The sequence below is a fragment of the Theropithecus gelada genome, chromosome 14 (genome assembly GCF_003255815.1).
Source record: "Theropithecus gelada isolate Dixy chromosome 14, Tgel_1.0, whole genome shotgun sequence".
NCBI lineage: Eukaryota > Metazoa > Chordata > Mammalia > Primates > Cercopithecidae > Theropithecus > Theropithecus gelada.
Genome location: NC_037682.1, coordinates 51,928,213 through 51,951,307, shown reverse-complemented (window position 1 = coordinate 51,951,307; position 23,095 = coordinate 51,928,213). Strand labels below are relative to the sequence as shown.

The 23,095-nt window shown below is 36.0% G+C and overlaps 1 protein-coding gene across 2 annotated transcripts; it reads right to left on the bottom strand.

The window, feature by feature from the left end:
- Nucleotides 1–2,536: 2,536 nt before the first annotated feature.
- On the bottom strand, nucleotides 2,537–5,290 carry PTH (parathyroid hormone). Of its 2 annotated transcripts, none has more exons than XM_025357074.1 (3): nucleotides 5,157–5,290; nucleotides 3,266–3,356; nucleotides 2,537–3,162 (listed from the first exon to the last, which is right to left on the bottom strand). In XM_025357074.1, exons 1-3 carry the CDS (start codon nucleotides 5,233–5,235, stop codon nucleotides 2,901–2,903), a joined length of 432 nt encoding a protein of 143 aa, XP_025212859.1. In that variant the 5' UTR covers nucleotides 5,236–5,290; the 3' UTR covers nucleotides 2,537–2,900. The 2 variants fall into 2 exon arrangements, with proteins under 2 accessions (XP_025212859.1, XP_025212860.1); XM_025357075.1 differs by lacking the exon at nucleotides 5,157–5,290 and adding an exon at nucleotides 5,028–5,129.
- Nucleotides 5,291–23,095: the final 17,805 nt, after the last annotated feature.

Here is a 23,095-nt window from a genome sequence, read left to right as displayed (position 1 = left end):
GACCTTTAACTTTAAAAAAAAGCATACAAAGAGTTAGCAAATACATGACACACTGGGAGAAAATATTTGTGGCATTTAAAACCAGCACGGGGCCAGGTGTGATGGCTCATGCCTGTAATCTCAGCACCTTGGGAGGGGGAGACAGGAGGATCGCTTGAGCCCAGGAGTTCAAGACCAGCTGAGCAACATAGTGGGACCTCATTTCTACAAAAAATTTTTAAATTAGCTGGGCATAATGGTGTGCACCTATAGTCCCAGCTACTCGGGAGGCTGAGGTAGGAGGATCACTTGAGCCTGGGAATTTCAGGCTGCAGTGAGCCGTGATTGCACCACTGTACTCCAGCCTGGGTAACACAGTGAAGCTGTTCTGTCTCATAAATATATAAATAAACAAACAAAAACTACAAGGAATTTGCGTTAGAATATACAAAGAACTCAAAATCAACAGGGCCAGAAAACCAATAGAAAAATGGCAAAGGATATAAATAAGCAGTTCATACCCAAGTGACCAACATATAGAGATAATATCAATCTCACTAATAATCAGAGATACACAAATGAAGCCAATGAGCTACCACCTGACATCAATATGGCAAAACTTTTTATATCATTCCAAACTGGAGGTGGAAATAGGGAAACAGGAATGCTCAGCTCTACTGGAAGGAGTATAAACTGTGCTTGTGAAACTCATCTATGTCTGTCTTTTGATTCTACTTCTGGGTAATGATCCCAAAGAAATTCTCACTCAGTTCCATAAGAGGACATATTCAAGAATACTCACTGTGGCATTTCTCTACCAGGAAGTCAGAGACACTGTCCACTCCACCTTCTAGTATGTATTCCTCTATTACATAGGCTGGCAAGCTAAAAACTACATTTTCCAGACACCTGTGCAGCTAAGGTTCAGCCAATCATATGCATTCTTATGAGAATGGGAAGGCAGAATTAAGGTGATCTACCACTTCTCCCTTTCTGTGGGCAAGCATTGTTGTGGACCAGTGTGATTTTAGCGTACTAGTGTTAGCAAAGGTTACAGTGACAAGGCACTGACAGATGCCAATAGGCAGAGTGCTGGACATGTGTTTTGCTGGGGTGGATGGTGGAGGTGTAGTGTGTTTCTGGAACAGCAGCTGCCTCCTGATCAGGGCGGTCTCAGGATAATAGTCAGCGCAGCCACTGCTATTAGAAGAGAGAATCGCTCCCTCAGTGACTTTGAGTCTTTCCTAGATTGTTTCCTTCAGCATTCTCTGTGATTCTGTAATGCATCCCTTTCTATTTAAAGTTGATTTTCTCTGCATTTAAACTACAGTTTGATTGATTCCACCAGAATGCAAGAAATTTGTTAATATTCTTCTGTTCTACATTTTGCAAAGTTCACTTGCCATTAAAGTTCCATCTCAATTGTTCATTCTATCAGGCAAGTCTACTCTCTCTGTATCTCACAGTATTTTGCATTTGTATTGTAATTACTTGCTCACCTATCTGTCTTTCTCATTAGAACATGAACTCTTTGAGGCCAGAGATGGAATCATTTTTGTAATCCTGGCTTTTAGCATTACAGCCATCTTCCCTCCCAACTAAGTGCCTTTGCATATGCTATACCACCTGCCTGAGAAACCCTCCTACTTCTTTTCATCTAATTAACTCTTACTCATGTTTCTTATTCAACTGGATCATCTTGAGATTGAACTATACTGTTCAGTACAGTATAGTAGCCACTACCATATGTGGCTATTTACATTTTTTATTTTATAATTTTATTTAAATTAGTTTTAAATTAAATTTAAAATTTAAAATCGTTCAAATTGACCAAGGGATTGAAAATAAAAATAAGTAGATAAAAATCAGTCATCAGTCACACTACCCACATTTTATATAAATGAACATGTGGCTACCATATTGGACAACACAGAATACAGAACATTTTTGTCATCACAGAGAGTTCTGCTGGACAGCACTGATCTAAGTACATTAGGGCTCTGTATTTTACGCTCCTGCAATATCGTGTGCTGTGCTTACATAGCACTTATCAAACTAAATTATGAATTAATAATATCTGGCTTCTCCATTAAATCTTAGGCCTCATGAAGACAGAAACCATGTCTGTTTTGTTTACCATTGTATGCTAGTGCCTAAGACAGTACATGACAAATAAACACTAAATAAATATTTGTCAAATGACAGATGAATGAATGAAATTATCTTCTAATAGATATAAACATTCTATTTCTTGCAATTTTGGGTCCAGACTAGAACTATGATTAGTGGGTTTTTATGTAGGGGCAAATACTTTTTTCAAGTTTCAGACCACTTCATGCCCCTTTTTTTTGCTGAGCATTTTATTTCCTTTCCTGAAACCAAGAGGACAACAGTATTTAGCCACTGAAAATTGGGAAACCTCGTACTTTGGTAATACTAAAAGGTTGATGTTCAAAATATCCAAATGTGAAGCACATGATTAAAAAAATACTTTGTATTGTTCTACCTAGTCATGATCAATGTAAACATCTGGGTATCCATCATAACCAAAAAGATATACTTGCAATGAGTGAGAAATACTTCATTTATTTAGACTTATGATCATTACATTTTTGTTTTACATTTTAAGGTAGAAGAGAGGTTTAAAAGTGCAATTTTATTCTTTTATAAATTATGAAATAACATACTTTAAAAAGAATAAACTATAGAAAAGAATAATTAAAATAACTCAAATGCATAAAAGTAGAATCAAAATAATCAATTAAAATTGCAGCTATCATGGCTAGTGATGGATTATATGTAGTTTGTTATATCAGAGATATTGGTACTTGGAAATCTTAATAGAGCTTTGAAAAATTAGCAGCATGTATCGTTGCCCTACACTGTCTAGAGCAGAACTCTGACCATATCTATTTTCATTTTCATTGGGATTTAGCTTTAGTTAATACATCCACATCAGCTTTGTCTGCCTCTCCAAGACTTTTTTCATGGCTCTCAACCAAGATATTGTCTTCCTTTTTTCGGGGCCTCTGGGAACCAGCATCTCTGGGAGCTAGAGGAGCTCCAAGGGCAATAAAATTGTGCACATCCTGCAGCTTCTTACGCAGCCATTCTACTCTCTCCATCGAGTTCAGATGTTTTCCCAGGTTATGCATAAGCTGTATTTCACTCACAGATCTCTTCCTGGGAAGAAGAGAAACAGAGAGGGCCACTTCCCATTAGCTCCCCACTTCAAAATGATAAAGTCAACATTAAAAATCCAATTCCCAGGCAAAACAGTACTTACTTAACAGATTTCCCATCTGATTTTGTAAGAAAACAAATTGCCAACATGACAATCATTACTTTAGCCATGTCTTTTGCAGGTATCATCTTCACTAAAAGGAAAGGCAAAATGGAGGTATTTTAAAATACTTTTAATATTCAAAACTCTAGTACACAGAATGCAATACTAACTAATTGGGTTGGTTTTCATGAGAAGCTTTTGGAACCAACCTCTTTATTTTATGGATACACTAGTATACATTATATATACACATAATTTAACTTAGAAATTAGTTTTATACTCCTAACTATCTTTTGGAGATTTCTTGTGCAAGTTTTAATATATAAATCTTAAGCCACAAGAGGAATGAAAGAGTTTATTTTTGAGAATGCCCCCCCGCACTGCATTTTATGTTGATTATGCCTAAATGCTTATAACTTGCTTGAAAATGGCTAATTTTCTTAATGGCTAATGTTTCTTAAATTGTTAACACTGTTTATTTACTTAGCAAATCCCTTTCTTAAGTAAACTTCAATTTCAGGCATTGTAATAATAACCATAAACACCAAACAAATAGGTGCTAATTTAGAGATTTTCACTAAATTAATGCACATTTCTCCTAGCATTAAAAATAATGTGTCAAAACATTTAAAAATCATCTGATTGATTACTTGTGATATGGATTTTGAGCTTTATCTCTAAATGGAATGCTTGTATTTTATTTATTCAACCTATTTTATTAACAATTATCTTTTAATATAACGTTTGTCTCTTTCTTCGTTTCACATCTATGTAGGATATTCTTGCCTTAATCAGCATTTCAGTACTTGCAAAGGCTGTTATTATAGAAGTGCTTTTCCTTAATGCTCAGTGTACTACATTTTAACATACACATAGAGTAGTTATGTACTCCTGTTTTACAGGGAAACTCGTCATTTAGAAGTAGCACAGGAAATATAATCTGCTACATTTTTGTTTACTCTACAATATAAAGCTATTGATGGAGCAACATGAAAATTTTCTTTTTCTGTTTATGTTAGAAACAAGCACTGTAGCTGGAGGACAGGAGCACTGGAGTCTAATCTTACTTTGTCATATTCATCTAGTGACCTCAGATATCTCTGCTTTGCTTCCTTGTCTTCACAGGAATATGGGCTTCTTATAAGAATATCATGAAAAAAAGCTGAAAAATTGTTGCAAAACACCCTTAAATTCATGTAATACAATTTCATGAAATTAAGGAGATACAGTTTTCAGAATAGAACTGTCATTTATGTGAAAGGAATAAATATTCACTAGTCAAACTGTGCTTGTCCAACTTTAGTATACAGATTGGGCTCTTTATGAGCCATAAAATAAATAATCTAAATAAGAATACTCTGCAGGAAAAATAGAATATTAACTCCACTTAATACATTTATATTGATTATTTAAACCAGAACTATTCATTCACCATCAGCCTGTTTTATTTCAAAATTTTGATACCAATACTATTATATTAAAGCATAGCATGCCAAATTTTAATGATTTTTTGCTATAATTTCAGATGAGTTTTTAAAAAGCAAGGTATCTCAGAAGACTTTAATCACAACGTATTTTGTGATTTGAGAGTATTTTAATAGTATTAATTTATTTTGTATGTGACATTTTATATAAACATAACACTCTTAGCATTTTACCTTGAAGAAACAACATGGTATTTGTAGAAATGGTACACATTAAATAATAACTTGATTATCAAAAATCTCATGAGATTCAGAAGTGAATTTTTAAGATTACTTACCATGCAATGTCTTAGAACAAAATCTTCTTTCAGGTATATTAGGAACTGATGTTGAGTAAACCAAAAACAACTGATGAATTGGACTGCAGACCCTTAAATGTGACTTTTATACATAGATCTTCTGCTTGCCAAGAGAGGCTCTTTTATTGTTACAGATGATGTCACTCCCAATTCTCTGGATCTCAACTATAGGTTCAAAGCAGCACATACACACACCCACAGGGCGGTGCACACTCTTCTTAAGTTTTGGTTAGTTGGATACTAAAAGGAAAACAGCATTTGGCTTGAAAAGGGGCTTATGCAAAGACTTTTAACAAATACAGAATTATGCCACCTAGAAAAATTCTACCTGGATTAATGAATCTGAATTTAAACTGTGAAAAGACTGATTTCAAAGATTTATGATAAAGTCATTATCTTACTTGAAAGTAAAATCCAAAAATAAGTATATTTGTTATAACCATACTGTTGGTACAATTTTATGATAATAAATCATAGATGTTATGCTTATTTTACAAGCCATTTTCAACCAATCCATGTCACTTCTGGTCATCTTTCAAAAAAACAGATGTAGCCCTTTTCTTAAAGGAATTGTTAAAAATAATTGGAGAAAATGCTCTTGGTACATAATTACTTTAAAAGCTTCAAAAGTGAAATTATTTTAAAATTTATTTAAGTTATATTTTATTTGTGCATCTTAATCTGTAATAACAACATTTGATAAGCACTAACTGCATGCCTAATTACGTACATTATCCCACTAGATCTTCACAGCAGTCCTTTAAAGTTAGTACTTAAAGTACTAAAGTAGGTACTTATCCCCATTTTTACATGAGGAAACTTAGGCTTGGAAAGCAGAAAAGATGGAATTCAACAAAGGTCTTTATGACACCCGATTCTTACTACCTCAGTTTCTGCCTAAAAATATAGCCCTTCTTTGAACTCCAGTCTTGACTTTAATTTGCAAAGTCATCTGAAATCACAGCAAAAACTCATTGCAGCATTTTCCCCCAGGGGTTAAGTCTTTATTCTCATGTTCCCTAAGGGATGATGAGAGCCTGCTCCAAAACCTAATGGGGCGTGATGCTGCTACATGTCTGACTTCAAATATTGCTCCAGCAATAATTGCCTGGTCCACCTATCAAAACACGTTGAATGTCTTTGATATATCTAGGACTCCTTTAGACAGCTTTGCTTTCCCACCAAAGATCTGGTTCCAGAGTGGGATCTGCTCTCTCAGCTCTGGTCCCATTCTGGCTTCATGTCATCCTTTTCCTACTAGCCATTGTCAAGGTTTGACTCTACCTTAGGTAAGAGCCGGTACAAATTTGAATAGTAACCATATGGAGTTTATAATGAGAGATATATACTAGTCCTTCCCTAGGAAATTCTCCGCTCTGGGTAAACCTCACTTAGAGTGTTGCTCCAGGCTCCATTTTAGAAATAGTAGAGACAAATGGGAACATATATTGAGGATATCAATCAGTTTGGTGAAAATGTTGAAAACTATAACATGAGAAGTAGTTGAATGAAATTAGAAAAGTCTGAGGAAAGAAAGATGGGATGACTTTATAGCTGTGTTTAATTATAGGGTTACCATAAGGAAGGAGTATTCTCTGTGGTTTAAGAAGGAAGGGCTGGGTTCATAGGGCTTAAACTGGACATTATAATTGTCAAAATAAGGAATCAAGTACCTTCTCAAATAATGATTTCTCCATCACTGAGAATATTCAAGTAGAAGGTAGATAAGCATTTATCAGGTGTCCTATGGAGATTCATACATAGATGAAGGTTGAACTAGATAACCAAGAGGTCTCTTTTAACTGTAAAAATCTGTTGTCTTGATCTTTTTAAAGACCTCTTCTGATGTAAACTCTACATGTGATGTTTGTGTATCATTTTTCTGTTATACTCTGTTGAGAAGAAGAATTGGAAATACAAATGGTTTTTCTTTTTTCTTTGAGATGGGGTCTTACTCTATCTCTCAGACTGGAGTGGTGCAGTGGCATGGACATGGCAGCCTCAACTTTCTGGGCTCAAGCAATCCTTCCACCTCAGCCTCCTGAGTAATTGGGGCTATAGGCACACAGCACCGCAACCAGCTAATTTTTAAATTTTTTCTAGAGGCAGGGTCTAGCTAAATTGCCCAGGCTGTCCTTGGCTGAAGCAGTCCTCCCACCTCTCACTCCCAAAGTGCTGGGATTACAGGCATGAGCCACCATACCCAACCACAAATGGATTTTTATTTTCTAACTTTTAAGTTTGGAGGTACATGTACAGGCCTGTTATATAGGTAAACTCATGTTGTGTAGGTTTGTTATACTAATTATATCATGACCCAGGTATTAAGCTTAGTGCCCATTAGTTATTTTTCCTGATCCTCCCCCTCCTTCCACTCTCCATCCTTCAGTAAGCCCCAGTGTCTGTGGTTCCCTTCTTTGTGTCCGTGCGTTCTCATCTTTTAGCTCCCAATTATGAGTGAGACCATGAGATACTTGGTTTTCTGTTCCTATGTTGGTTTGCTAAGGATAGTGGCCTCTAGCTCCATCTTGTTTTTTTTTTATGGCTGCCTAGTATTCCATAGTATATGTGCACCACATACTCTTTATCCATTCTACCACTGTTGGGCATTTAGGTTGATTGCATGTCTTTGCTATTGTGAATAGTGCTGCAGTGAACATACACATGCTTATGTCTTTATTATAGAATGATTTATATTCATTTGAGTATATACCCAGTAATGGGATTACTGGATCAAATTTTAGTTCTGTTTTTAGTCTTTGAGGAACCACCACACTGTTTTCCACAATTGTTGAACTAATTTACACACCCACTAACAGTGTATAAGTGTTCCTTTTTCTCCACAACCTCACCCACACCTGTTATTTTTTGGCTTTTTCATAACAGTGATTCTGACTGGTGTGAGATGGTATCTCATTACGGTTTTGATTTGCATTTCTCTGATGATCAGTGATGTTGAGCTTTTTTCCATATGTTTGTTGGCCACATGTATGTCTTCTTTTGAAAAATGTCTGTTCATGTCCTTTACCCACTTTTTAATGGGGTTGTTTGGTTCTTGTAAATTTGTTTACATTCCTTATAGATGCTGGATATTAGGCCTTTGTCAGGTGCATAGTTTGCAAAAATTTTCTCCCATTCTGTAGGTTGTCTGTTTACTCTGTTGATAGTTTCTTTTGCTGTGCAGAAGCTCTTTAGTTTAATTAGATCTCATTTGTTAATTTTTGCTTTTGTTGTCATTGCTTTTAGTGTCTTCATCATGAAACCTTTGCTCATTCCTATGTCTATAATGGTATTGCCAATGTAGTCTTGCAGGGTTTTTGTAGTTTGGGTCTTTAATCCACCTTGAGTTAATTTTTGTATATAGTGTAAGGAAGGGGTCCAGTTTCAATCTTCTGCATACACAAATGGTTTTATAAACACATTTTGCATTGTTATTATAAAGCCATGCTAAATATTCTGATTTGGAGATTTTTCCCACTTTGGGTAAGTTTGATGTAATTGACAGCCTTCTAGGAGTAATGCAATTACCACTTTCTTGTTCTTCTTCCTCTTACACTTATTTATAGAATAAATTGTCATACCAAGGCAACCACATTATTAAACCAGTTTTACAGAAAAATAAAGCAAACAGTTTAGACAGTGGTTGCTCAAAAAATGTCTATTACCTTAATTGTGGTGATGGCATCATAGGTATAACATGTATGTCCAAACTCATCAAATTGTATACATTAAATATGAACAGTTCTTTGTATATCAGTCGAAACTCAATAAATCTGTTTTTTTTGTTCACTCAAAAAATGCATTGAATACTATCTGCCAGGGGCTGTATTAATCATTGGATAATTGAGACATAATCAATGCCTTGAAATTTAATGCATAATTACAGTATAATATGATAGGTATTATAATAGGGTATGAACAAAGACCTATAAAAGCACAGAAGAGGAAGTGACAATTTCCCTAAAGTTGTTGGAAGCTGTTTTACTGGAAAGCTGAACTGTCCTGAAAGGTGATTGTGTTTTCCATCAGAGAAGGTAAGAAAGGACAGAGGGAACTGCGTGTGCACAGGCATGCACTCAATGAAGACTGAATAGGTGCAGTGCCTCACACTTGTAATCTCAGCACTTTGGGAGGCTGAGGTGAGGGGATTGCTTGAGCTCAGGAGATTGAGACCAGCTTGGGCAACATAGCAAGACCTCATCTTTCCTAAAAGTTAAAAAAAATCAGCAGGATGTGGTGGTGCGCACCTGTAGTCTCAGATACTCAGGAGGTTGAGGTGGGAGGATCACTTGAACCTGGAAGAAGGAGGCTGCAGTGAACTGTGATCATGCCACTGTACTCCAGCCTGGGCAACAGAGTGAGACCCTGTCTCAAAAAAAAAAAAAAAAAAAAAAAGACTGAATATTGAGTATGTGCCTGTGGATGGAGAAGGGAAATGGGGAAATGGATGATGAATCCAAAGAAGTAAGATTTGGGTAAATTTTGGAAGGTTATTGTGTGAATGCCAAGGAATTTTGTCTTGCAGTCCTCTCTAAACCCAAACATGTGCATTAGTAATATTGTTGTGTCCTTCAGATTTTTCAAAGGACTACTTGACCTTCTCACAAAGCAGTAATATAGCTGCCAAGACTTAACATATAGTTTATCTGAACCATCAGGCTCTGGACCTGCAGATATTAGATAGAAGGAAATCACTTAGGAGGACAAGGCTAGGGGATATGTGGGCACAAGAGACTGATGACACCGTGACCGAGAAGAGCTGAGCACAGCTTTTTGCTTTGAAAAGGTCAGCCTTTCTTAGCATTCTAGAATACTGAAGCTAGAGTCAAATAATCTAATGTATTCCTCACATTTGGGAAGGATAAAATGCCGTGTGTTGTGCCCTATTCCCTTATGGAAGGTTTAAGTTAAGACGGATACTTTTTCCTTCTGTTTGCTCAATAGGAATTAGTATGGCTTTGGGAACTTGACATCAACAAGCTTCCAGGGCTGAAAAATCCAGCTACATCTCTCTAATTCCATGTTTTGTGAACAGATTGGATAATTTCAACCCCCCCTTTTTTTGGAAAAAAAAAAACCAGATTTATTGAGTTTCGATTGATATACAAAGAACTGTTCATATTTAATGTATACAATTTGATGAGTTTGGACATACATGTTATACCTGTGATGCCATCACCACAATTAAGGTAACAGACAGAGGCAGCACTTCTCAAAGTTTCCTTGTTGTTTAGAACATAACATGAGACCTACCTTCTTAAATTTTGAAGTTCACAATGCAGTATTCTTAACTATAAACACTACATTGTATAGCAGATCTCTAGAACTTATTCGGAATAGTGTCTATCTTAATGGTTGAGTCACCCTTTTGCTTCAAGCCACTCTGTGCAAGGAGTTACTGAGCTCATTATTATTATTATTATCATTAATTTTTTTGAGACAAGGTCTCAATCTGTCACCCAGGCTGGAGTGCAGTGGTGTGATCTCAGCTCACTGCAACCTCTGCCTCCAAGGCTCAAGGAAGTCTGAGTAGCTGGGACCACAGAAGCATGCCACCATGCCAAGCTAATTTTTGTATTTTTGGTAGAGACGGAGTTTCACCACATTGCCCAGGCTGGTCTCTACCTCCTGGGGTCAAGTGATCCATTCACCTCGGCCTCCTAAAGTGCTGGGATTACAGATGTGAGCCACTGCACTCAGCCAACCAAGCTCCTTTTGATCTATCAGAAAAAACTTTCCTCTCTGCTTCCTTTCACCAGCCCCTAAACATGCTTGTAGTTGGAGGCAATGAATGAATGCTTAAAGTGACTTAGCACATAATAAATGATTAATATTCCAAGTATTTATGATAGTATTCTGTTCCTTATTTTTCTTTCTCTAGAATTTTTATTGATGGACGTTGTGATTTTGATTCGCTAATAGGCAGCATTTAGAAGGCCACTGATCTTTGTATATTCATGTTATAAACTCTGGGATCCATTATATCTAAGTAGCTCCTTGAAGTTAAAATGTGCAGCCACATTCACAAATACAGTATTACTTGTTGTTTTTTGTGTGCTCTATCAGTGAACATCTAACTCTGCGTGAGTTTTCAGCTTTCTACATGTTTATATGGATTGGAGGAGTGTTAAGATGATATGCAATGTTTCCATGATCAGAAAGAGGCATCTCTAGAGGAAGGGACTGAAGGAAATAGTTACTGGATGCCTGGGATGAGGCTGTCTTTCTAAATACAGTAAGGAATGTCTCTGTCTTGTCACAGAGCAAACCTAGAGTGTCACTTATGGACTTAATGGAACCTTTAGATCTTTATTTGATTGAAAAGGTTTTAATTGCCTGTGCAAAGTTCTCTGTTTCTTAAAAAAAGAGAGCGAGAGAAGTAAACACAATTGAGTCATCACTTTTTGAATCATAAGAAAGCCATAGCAATTTAATTGAGAAGTGAAGTCTCAGATTTTCTGTGGCCCTTTCCAGTGAAGTAACCAGACGACTAATGTTATTATTATTATTAATTTTTCATCTAAGCTAGACTGCAGGGGCATGAGCATTAGCTCACTGTAACCTCAAACTTCTGGACTTAAGCAATCCTCCCACCTTAACCTCCTAAGTCCAAGTAGCTAGCCTCGTAGCTACTAGTAAGCCTCCTAGCTACTCCTAAGCCTCCTAGTAGCTATGCTTGTGCTATCACATCCAGCTAATTTGTTTTTTCTTTTTTTGTAAATACAGGGTCTCCCCATGTCGCCTGGGCTGGTCTTGAACTCCTGGCCTCAAGTGATCCTCCTGCCTTGGCCTACTAAAGTGCTTGGATTGCAGGTGTAAGTCACTGCACCTGGCCCAACACTCTTGATTCTAAATACTCTCTTTTATTGTCCCATAAATGTAGTTATACTGTTTAGACCAAGTGTTTCAATTCAGGGTTCATATCCTATTAGTTCCTGCCAGAAAAAAAAAATAATATAAAAAAATTTTTGAAGTTTAGATAATATGGTCTCCTCAGTTAATGCAGGTCTTACTCTGGATTACATAGATAGCTTTCTGCTCTACTCTTCCTTTGTCTTTGATAGAATATCATGATGATGCAATTTATGATACAACAACAAAACAAGAAAATAAAATGTCTTTTATGTCCCTTATCCAGCGTTCAACTGGAGCAAATAGGCTATGTACTTGATTCTTCCCTTTATGTTTTTGAAATGGTGTGGGAAAGTAGCATGGTTTCCCATTAGTGAAGCTCTAAGTCAAATGATCTGGGTTCTCAGACTCCAGGAATGCCAACACTGCAATTTACATTATGGTTTTCATCTAATATGGTAAAGTTTTATTGAGCCCTTACAGTCAACCAGGCAAGATTTCCCTGCTGATAATCTTTGTGAGTTTTGTTTTTATGTGATTTTTTAAAAAAATTATGACATCTTAACCTTTCGTAGTTTAAAATTCCACATCTCAAAATAGAATACTGCCTTCCCTCATTTGATGAGCTTTCAGATATGAACTATCATATGTGAAAATGCTTTACATATAATTGGCATTCAAAAAATGCTTGTTGAATCTAAATCTGAAAGAAAAGTGTCCCTTACCCATCCCGTCAGGTGGGTCCGTCTCACTCTGGGAGTTCCTAGTAATAAGCATAGAGAGTGCTGAGCAACTTGGCCCAGTCTGGTCTCTGCCTCCCAGATTTGTGAGTCCAGCTCCCTGAAGTGCAAAGAATTCTGAGGCAGTAGGCAGTTATGATGTTCATAAAAAGCCACGTTGAGTTTGCTAATTACACAAGGAGTTGTTGTAAAATTTAAACTAAAGCTAAGTGTGTCTTTTTTCTTCTGGTAGCAATATGTACTAAGTGTGATTAGAGAGTGGACTCTTATTCAAGTTAACAAACCAACAAGTAGCCCCAGAAGCTGTGTTCTTCTTACATCCCCTTGGCAGCACTGTGCAGTGGAAACACTCAGGATGTGGATGCAGACAATGTGGGTAGCTTGTAGCTCTGATACTTATCAGCTGCACAACTCAAGATATGCCATTTTACATAGCAGAACTTCAATTTCCACAGAAAAATAGGTATAAACTACCCCCCTAGACTTTGTGAGGATCATGTAAAATAATGTATATGCAAGTACTTTGTCAACAGTATCAATGGTACTGATTAGAATCACAATAATAATAACAGTCTATGTGAATCCTGTTAAGATGATGTAATTCAAATTTGTAGCTTTCTGTGTCTCTGTTGCTGATTGCATGACATTTAACATTTCAAATAACATTTCAGAGCTGTACTAAAAGCTGATGCTAGAATGCTACTGACTTTATCTTTCAAAAATGAAAAGAATCTTCAGCATGGCCTAACTCAATACATTGTTCAGAAGAATGCTCTAATGGATGTGAAGAGAGACATGAAGATAAGATTCTCTATTTTCTCTCCAGGGACAGTTTTCTAATGTTTAGGGCAACAATGAAGTATGTAAAAGTAGCTGTAAAATTTAATTCAAACACACTTATGCAGTTGGTTATTTTATGTAATCAATTGAAGGGAAGGTCATAGTGGAAAGAGCACTAGGTTTAGAATCAGAAGACCTGAATTCAGATCCTGACATTACAAGGGTTGCTGGATTTAGCAAATGAAAGCACAAGACACCCAGTTAAATTTGAATTATTTCTAATTTCCTAAGCATATGTACACTGAGATAAAAAAATATTGCATGAGACCTACTTATACTAAAAATATTTGTTGTTTATCTGAAATAAATTATAAGTATCTAAATTACATGCTTCTCTTTTACATTATTTTTTCCTGATGATTTGGCTCTTCTTAACAGTTCCTATTTTGCAGAATTTGCTTTCAAGATTTCTTGCAGTTGTAGTTTATGTTCCAGTTATATCATAACATAGCTTTTATAGTGGTCACATCCAACTTACTCCACTCTTTGGGGCATTGAATTATCACTAGTAAGAAAACGTGTTCAACATTATCATTATAAGTTGAGCTCCTGAACAGGTACTGGTATAAAATTAGCAACTCAGAATTGCACCTTGAAATGGATTTGTGAAAGCACATAATACCATCTTTCATGGCATTAACTGCTTTTATATTGTTCAGGATTACATTTTATCTCTTGATCAATGACTTTTAAAATTGTTATCTACTGACAATAAGGAACGTTGTCATCAATTTTGATTTTCTTCTTCAGCATGATGTGATGATTTCACTTGTTTCCATACTGGATAAGTATTTAGGAATATTCATGTAAAATAATGAGATTCTTTGAGGGATGAAATCTATTTGAAAAGATAGTCATGGCAAGTGCTATAGCAATTGTCCACATCAAGTTGGAATTACTTTCCTATCCATAAGTGATATTGTCTATTTTAAGAACAGCCTTGACACTTAAAGGCATATGTTTTTTATTAATTCTTTCTTTAGCATACTCAACAAGTTTCTTTAGGCAAAGAAAAACTTTAAGGCCTGGCTCTGTGGCTCACACCTGTAATCCCAGAGCTTTGGGAGGCATAGGTGGGAGAATCGCTTGAAGCCAGGAGGTTGAGCAATGGAGCACTTTAATAACAGTTTGCTCTTCTTTGTATTTGCATACTCTTCTTGCTGAAAAGATATTGAAAACTGTGAAAAAGGAATAAGTAGGTTTCATTCAATAGAGTATTTTAAAAGTCAGTAATAATTTTGGGGATCTTTTGAGAAAGTATGATTTCAATGCATCATATATATGTATCAATGATTTCAATCCTTAGAAACTAACAATTCTCTAACTGCATTTGGCAGGGTCAACTGGTTTTTGAATGTGAGATAACTGAGCAATACTGAATGCCAACAAATCACAACAATCCTTTTATTGCTCATTTTGAATAGCATAAATATTGCAGGTTAGATACCCATCTCCCAATCAGGGTCCTGTGGCCCACTGTCCACTTAGCTGGGACTGTGGGTGGAGGCAACTTTTCTTAAAATGAGCTCTGGGCAAGGCAGGAAATTGTACACACACACACACACACACACACACACACACACACACACAGAATCTAACATGGTATCATGCATCAAGTGTTTGTTTTTAAAAAATGTTTAGGATGAGAACATAACTCTCCATGCCTTAAATGTAGGCTGTGCATAGTGGCTTCTTCCAGAGAGTGCAACATGGAAAGGGGGAAAAAAGAGTAACTTTATAGTGGAGATACTTGACAAATCCTAACTCATCCAGGTGATCAAATCAACATCAACAGTGATAAATAGTGTTGATAGAATGCATCCTTGATACTATGTGATGAAAATGGCACTTTACCTCTGCCATTTTCCTCCCCAAGGCAAATTAGAATCTGCCATATTTTTCTCATGACTAGTCCAGGATAATCATGAGAAATATAAGTCCCTATTAGACTTATATCCCTGGTCTAATCATGAGAAAAACAAGGCAAATTCTCATTGAGGGGCATTCTACAATATCTTCAAAACTGTCAAGCTGCCAAAACCAAGGAAAGCCTGAGAAACTGTCACAGTCAAGAGGAGCCTAAGACAACAAGACGACTAAGTGTAAAATAGCACTTTGCATGGGATCCTGGAACATAAAAAGACAATGGGAAAAAACTAAGGAAATCTGAACAAACTATGGTCTTTAGTTAATAAAAACTTATCAATGTTAGTAATAGTTAATAAAATCAATAAAGTTAAATAATATTAATGAATTACCAATAAATTAATAAAGTTTGTATCAATGTTACAATAAAAAATATTCATTGGTTTATTATGACAAATGTACCATTCTAGTGTAAGATGGTTTTTTTTTGTTTTTTATTTTTTATTTTTTTGAGACAGAGTCTTGCTCTGTCACCTAGGCTGGAGTGCAGTGGCACAGTCTCAGCTCACTGCAATCTCTGCCTCCCAGGTTCAGGCAGTTCTCCTGCCTCAGCCTCCCGAGTAGCTGGGATTACAGGTGTGCACCACCACGCCCAACTAATTTTTGTATTTTTGGTAGAGATGCAGTTTCACCATGTTGGCCAGGCTGGTCTTGAACTCCTGACCTCATGTAATCCGCCCATCTCAGCCTCCCAAAGTGCTGGGATTACAGGCATGAGCCACCACACCTGGGCATTAGATGTTAATAATAGGGGAAACTATCTGTAGGGAGGTGATGGTGTGGGCATATGGGAACTCTCTGTACTATCTGCTCAGATACTCTGCAAATCTAATATCCTTCTGGAAAATAAAGTCTATTCATTTAAGAAAAGTTGTGGAGATGTAGCAGACAAAAAGAAATAAATAAGTGAAGCTCTCAGCAAAAAGAAAAAGTTTAGGAATTTAATTGAGAAGTAGAGGATTTGATACAGCAAAATTAAGAGTCAAGTAAGATTGTTTTGGTCATCTACTGGCAATTTCCACAACACTTCATATTATACTTTGTCTTACCTGGTTCTCACCAGGTATCTTTGAGGTAAATATTATTTCTATCTTAAAAATATGGGGCTTAAACTTGGACTTCTGAAGTTATTGGTTCAAGTTTACTCAACTAGTAAGGGGCAAGGCCAAATTTAAATTTATGCCTCTGGACTTACATCTTTTTCTGTAATATCATACTACAAAGAGTAAAGGTCAATAGGAAGGAAGCAGAGAATTCAATCCGGGTCATATTTGCTGAGGTTTCAAGGCCCTGTTTTGAGAGGTATGGGATTATACAGAAGGTTAGGCATAGACTGTGACCTGGAGGAATGTATGTTCTAGTGGTGTAGACAGACAAGTATGATTTATAATAATGCCAGATCCATTGGAGTGGGGAGGTGGAACAGATGTGGTACAAGCTTATGGTGGTACCATAACGATGATGCTCTCACAAGCTTTTGGCTGTCGGTGGTAAGAAGTTGCAAGGTCAGATCCCTACACCTATGTGCGATCTCTGCAGATTAGAAGATTACTTCTTTATGCCTGAGAGAGTATTGAAGGAGAGGCATCTCAATTTCTTTTCAGGTGTAAGTAAGATGACACATATGAATGATAAAGCTGACAATCTTTTATCTAGTATAAAGGTCTCTATCTATAGTTTTCAACTGTAAATGCTTTCCTTGCCACTAAGTAGTTTAGTTGACAATCTGATATTAAGTTTGGATTCAGCAAAAGACCCATATCTTTCATTAACCAAAGTACAATTATATAGTAATAGTCATACTCACAGAGCTCTTGCTATATGCTAGAAACTGTTCTAAGTGCTTTATAAATGTTATCTCTTTAATCTTTACAGCAACCCTGAGGTAGGTCTATTTTAACCCTTGTTTTACAACTGAGGAAACTGAAGCATAAATAAGTTAAACACATGTCCAGGGTTATCCAACTAGTAAGTGGTAGAGACCTGATTTGAACAGAGGCAGTGTGACTCCAGAACCCATGCTTATGATAATTATGGAATACTATCCACACATGTACCCCCATAGACACACACTGGAACAGTATATTAAAGTATGTTTACTTATACCATAACTTAGATTTGAGAAAATATAGTTTCTCTAAACTGTAAAATTTTTTATATCTTCTCAAGCTTCCCAAATGCTAGTTAGCAGCGGAATAAGAAGTTCTATATTTGGTTTAATTTAAAAAATGAGTTCAATTATACACCATTACTGTATTAGTTCATTCTTGCACTTCTAATAAAGAAATACCTGAGACTGGGTAATTTATATATAAAAAAAGAGTTAATTGGCTCACAGTTCTGCAGGCTGTACAGGAGGCACAGCAGCTTTTGCTTTTTGAGAGGCCTTGGGAATCTTCCAATCGTGGTGGCAGGCAAAGGAAAAACAAGGCAGGAGCAGTAGCAAGAGAGAGGTTGGGGGGGAATGCTACACACTTTAAAACAACCAACTGTCTTGAGGACTCATTCACTATCACAAGGACAACACCAAGGGAAGATGATGATAAACCATTCATGAAAACTCTGCCCCCATGATCTAGTCATCTCCCACCAGGCCCCACCTCCAACATTGGGGATCACAATTCAACATGAGATTTGGGTGTGGACACACATTCAAACCATATCAATCACCAAGTGGGATTTATTGCTGGAATTCAAGGAGAGTTCAACATACAAAAATCAATTACTGTAATACCCAACATTAACAGAATGAGGGGAAAAAAGTTACATTATCATCTCAATTGATGCAGAGAAAACATTTGACAAAATTCAATGCGCTTTCATGATAAAAACACTCAAACTAGAATTAGAATAAAACTGCATCAACATAAAGACCATATATGAAAAACCTACAGCTAACATTATTTTTTAAGACAAAATTTCTTCTCTAATGTCAGGAACAAAACAAGGATACCCACTTTTCACCACTTCTATTCAACATAGTACTGGAAATCCTAACCAGATTAATTAGGCAAGAAAAAAAATTAAAGACATCCAAGTTGAAAAAAAAAATGAAATTATCTCACTTCTCAGATGACATGATCTTACAGTTTAAAAACCCTGAAGGTTCCACACACACAAAAATAGGACTACTAAACAAATTCAACAAGTTTACAGCATGCAAAATCAACACAAACAGTTGTACTTCTTTACATCAATAATGAATACTCTGAAAAGGAAATTAAGAAAACAATCCCATTAACAAAAACATAAAAAGAAATAAATGCTGTTGAACTTACAGTGATAACTACAAGCAATGAATTTACAGTGACAAATACAAAACATGACTGAAAGAAATTAAATACATCAATATGTGGAACGATATTCTATGTGCATGAATTCAAAGACTTAATACTAATATTACAAAGTCAATACTACCCAAAGCAATCTGCAGATTAAATGCAACATCTGTCAAAATATCAATGATTTTCTTGGCAGAAATAGAAAAATTTATCCTAAAATTTATATAAAATCTCTGAGACCCTGAATATCCAATAAAATTTTTTCCTTATTTTATTTTATTTTAGGTTTGGGGCTACATGTGCAAGTTTATTACAAGGGTATATTGTGTGATGCTGAGGTTTGGGCTTCTATTGATCCCATCACCCACATGATTAACACAGTACTCAACAATTAGTTTTTCAGCCCTTGCCTCTGTCTCTCCCAGCTTTTGAAGTCCCCAGTGTCTATTGTCCCCATCCTTATGTCTGTATGTACCCAATATTTAGCTTCCACTTGTAAGTGAGAATAGGTAATATTTGGTTTTCTGATTTCTGCATTAATTCACTTAGGATAATGGCCTGCAGTTACATCCATGTTCATGCAAAGGAAATTATTTCATTCTTTTTTATGGCTGTGTAGTATTTTATGATGTATATATGTATCACATTTTCAAAATACAATCCACCATTGATGGGCATCTAGGTTGTTTTCATTTCTTTGCTATTGTGAATAGTACTGCGATAAATATATGAGTGAAAGTGTCTTTGTGGTAGAACAATTTATTTTTCCTTTGGGTATATATCCAGTAATGGGATTGCTGGGTCATGCGGTTGTTCTGTTTTTAGCTCTTTGAGAAATCTCCAAATTGCTTTCCACAGTGGCTGAACTAATTTACATTCCCACAGTGTATAAGCATTCCCTTTTCTCCACAGCCTCACTAACATCTGTTATTTTTTGAATTTTGCTAATACCCATTCTGATTGGTGTGAGATGGTGTCTCATTATGGTTTTTATTTGCATTTCTCTAATGATTAGTGGTGTTGAGCATTTTTCATATGTTTGTTGTATATCTTCTTTTGAGAAGTGTCTGTTCATGTTCTTTGTTCACTTTTTAATGTTTTTTTTCTCCTGTTGATTTGTTTAAATTCTTTATAGATGTTGGATATTAAACTTTTGTCAGATTCATAGTTTGCAAAAACATTCTTCCACTCTATAAGTAGTCTGTTTACTCTGTTGATAATTTCTTTTGCTGTGCTGAAGCTCTTTAGTTTAATTAGGCCTCCATTGTCAATTTTTGTTTTTGTTGCATTTGCTTTTGAGGACTTAGTCATAAATTCCTCGCCTATGCTGATGTCCAGAAGAGTATTTCCTAGGTCTTCTTCCAGAATTTTTATAGTTTGAGGTCCTACATTTAAGTCTTTAATCCATCTCGAGTTAATTTTTGGAAGCTATAGGGGTTAATTTCAGTCCTCTGCATATGGTTAGCCAGTTTTCCCAGCACCATTTATTGATAGGGAATTTTTTTGCCCGTTATTTATTTTTTTGACTTTGTTGAAGATCAGTTGGTTGTAAGTGTGCAGCTTTATTTCTAGATTATTTATTCTGTTCCAATTGTTTTTACACTAGCACCTTTCTGTTTTGTTTACTGTAAGCCTTGTAGTATGGTTTTAAGTCAGATAATATGATGCTGCAGGCTTTATTCTTTTTGCTTAGGATTGCTTTGGCTATTCAGGCTCTTTTTTATTTTCATGTGAATTTTAGAATACTTTTTGTTTTTCTAATTCTGTGAAAAATTCTGTTGGGAATTTAATAGGAACAGCATCAAATCTGTAGATTGCTTTGGGTAGTATGGGCATTTTAATGACATTGATTCTTCGAATCCATGAGCATGGAATGCTTTTTCCATTTGTTTGTGTCATCTGTGATTTCCTTCAGCAGTGTTTTGTAGTTCTCTTTGTAGAGATCTTTCACCTTCTTGGTTAGATATATTCCTAGGTATTTTATCCTTTTTGTGGCTATTGTAAATGAAATTGTATTATTGATTTGGCTCTCAGCTTGAGTTTCCTTGGTGTTAATTTTCGTATATTGATTTTGTACTCTGAAACTTTACTGAAGTTTTTAACAGGTCTAGGTGTCTTTTGGTGACGTCTTTAGGATTTTCTGGGTATATAATTATATTGTCAGTAAAGAGAGAAAATTTGACCTCTGCTTTTCCTATTTGGATGCCTTTTATGATTTTTCCTTGTCTGATTGCTCTTGCTAGGACTTCCAGTTCTATGTTTAATAGGAATGATGAGAGTAGGCATCTTTGTCTTATTCCAGTTCTTAGGGGGAATGCTTCCAGCTTTTGCCCATTCAGTATGATATTGGCTGTGAGTTTTTCATAAATGGCTCTTATTATTTTGATGTACATTCCTTCAATGCCTAGTTTATTGAGGGTTTTTATAATGAAAGAATGTTGGATTTTATTGAATGCTTTTTCTGTGTCTATTGAGATGATCATGTGGTTTTGTTTTTAATTCTGTTTATGTGTGAATCACATTTATTGATTTGTGTATGTTGAACCTATCTTGCAACCCAGGAATAAAGCCCACTTGATCATGGTAAATTAACTTTTTGATGTGCTGCTGGACTCAGTTTGCTAGTATTTTATTGAGTATTTTCACATCTATGTTCATTGGGGATATTGGCCTACAGTTTTCTTTTTTGTTTTGTTTTCTCTGCCAGATTTTTGTATCAGGATGATGTTGGCTTAGTGGAATGAATTAGGGAGGAGTTCTTCCTCCTTGATTTTTTGGAATAGTTCCAGTAGGATTGGTATCAGTTCTTTGTATGTCTGATAGGATTCAACTATGAATCCATCTAGTCCAGGCCTTTTTTTTGTTGGTAGATTTTTTATTACCAAAACAATCTTGAAAAAGAAGAATGAAGTTGGAATTCACAACTTACTTTGGAGCCGTAGTAAATATTAACACAGTATGGTACTGGCATAAAGAAAGACATACAGATCAATGGAATAGAATAGAGACCCCAGGAATAAACCCTTTCATATGTGGTCAAATGATTTTTGACAGTGATGCAAGACCATTCTATGGGGAAAAGATAATCTTTTCACCAGTGTTGAGAAAATAGAATAACCACATGTAAACAACAACAATAAGACAGAGCCAAGTCTCTGTTCTGAGGCTTGGGTTTCTCCCTTGGCCACTTGTCTAATACCTGCTCATTTCCAAGATCTGGCCTAAATGTAACATCTTCTGTGATGCCTGCCAAAGTATTGAGCACTGGGATATTCCCAAGACACTTTATACTCATCTCTTACCAAAGCTCTGAAAGTAGCAGCCAAGAATGGAATCCAACCCAGGGCTCTTTCCATCACCCCAGTACCTCTCACATTCCCTTTTAAGTTATGGCACTAGCAGGCTGACTCACCGGTGAAACTCAAAACAGGGAACTAATGGAGGCTTGGAGATTGACTTTTCAGGAAGGCACAGAGCTATATGATAGTGGTTTTGAGTGCTGTGGCCATCTCTATACAGACTTGAAGAACTCCCTTCCATCAGCCTTTACATTATCTGAAATGCAGAAGAGGGATTGACTATTTAAGTGTTTAGGAGCTATGGGATATAAGCAGCAATGAACAATATCATGTTTCTCATAGAACCAGGTACTATGCAGATTTCTCTTGGGTCTTCCATAGCAAATTCCATTCATCTACCAATTGCTCTCTGTTCCCACCAAACTCCAAGCCATTACTTTTAGGACCAATGAAAAGCACTTCAGATCTCTTTCACATTAACCTCCTACTGTATACATACATATACATTCAGTTTTGCACTATTAAGTGTAGAAGTAATATATTAATTGAGCAGTACTGAAGAAACCTCCTCAAAAGTTTTGAGATATGAGTACAGTTTTCTTCAAAGATATCATTCTCACAATATCTCTTCTTCTGTACATCTTTATAGTATAGAAGTGGATAAGAAGGTTCAAGAGTCATGAAATGGATTTTCTCATTTCCTTTGTAAATTCTGTCCATGAAGATTTGTTTTGCACAAATTTTGATGCCTGTACTTAGCACCTTGGTGCAAACTGAGACAAGAGGAACCCTATCTAATATGATGTTATACTGTATGTTTTAGTTATCTAATGCTGCATTATAAATTACCCCAAAACTTGATGGCTTAAAACAGTAACAACTATTTATTAATTTTTATGGTTTCTCTGGTCAGGAATTCAATGGTGGCTTGAAAAGTTAGTTTTGTCTTAGGCCTCTTATGTAGTTGCAGTCAAAATGTTGGCTTGGCTATAGTCATCTGAAGTCTCAACTGGGGTTGGAGGGTCCACTTCCAAAGTGATTCACTCACAAACCTGGCAAGTGGATGCCAGCTATTGATGAAGGGTGTCAGTTCCTCTCTACGTGGGTCT

What these genes read in the sequence shown, in the direction of transcription:
- PTH (XM_025357074.1), bottom strand. Translation starts at nt 5,235, where the DNA reads ATGTGCTGCTTTGAACCTATAGTTGAGATCCAGAGAATTGGGAGTGAC. An exon ending in CAATAAAAGAGCCTCTCTTG is followed by an intron (nt 3,357 to 5,156) that starts GCAAGCAGAAGA and finishes CTTTCCTTTTAG; the next exon opens with TGAAGATGATACCTGCAAAA. An exon ending in TCAGATGGGAAATCTGTTAA is followed by an intron (nt 3,163 to 3,265) that starts GTAAGTACTGTT and finishes TCTTCTTCCCAG; the next exon opens with GAAGAGATCTGTGAGTGAAA.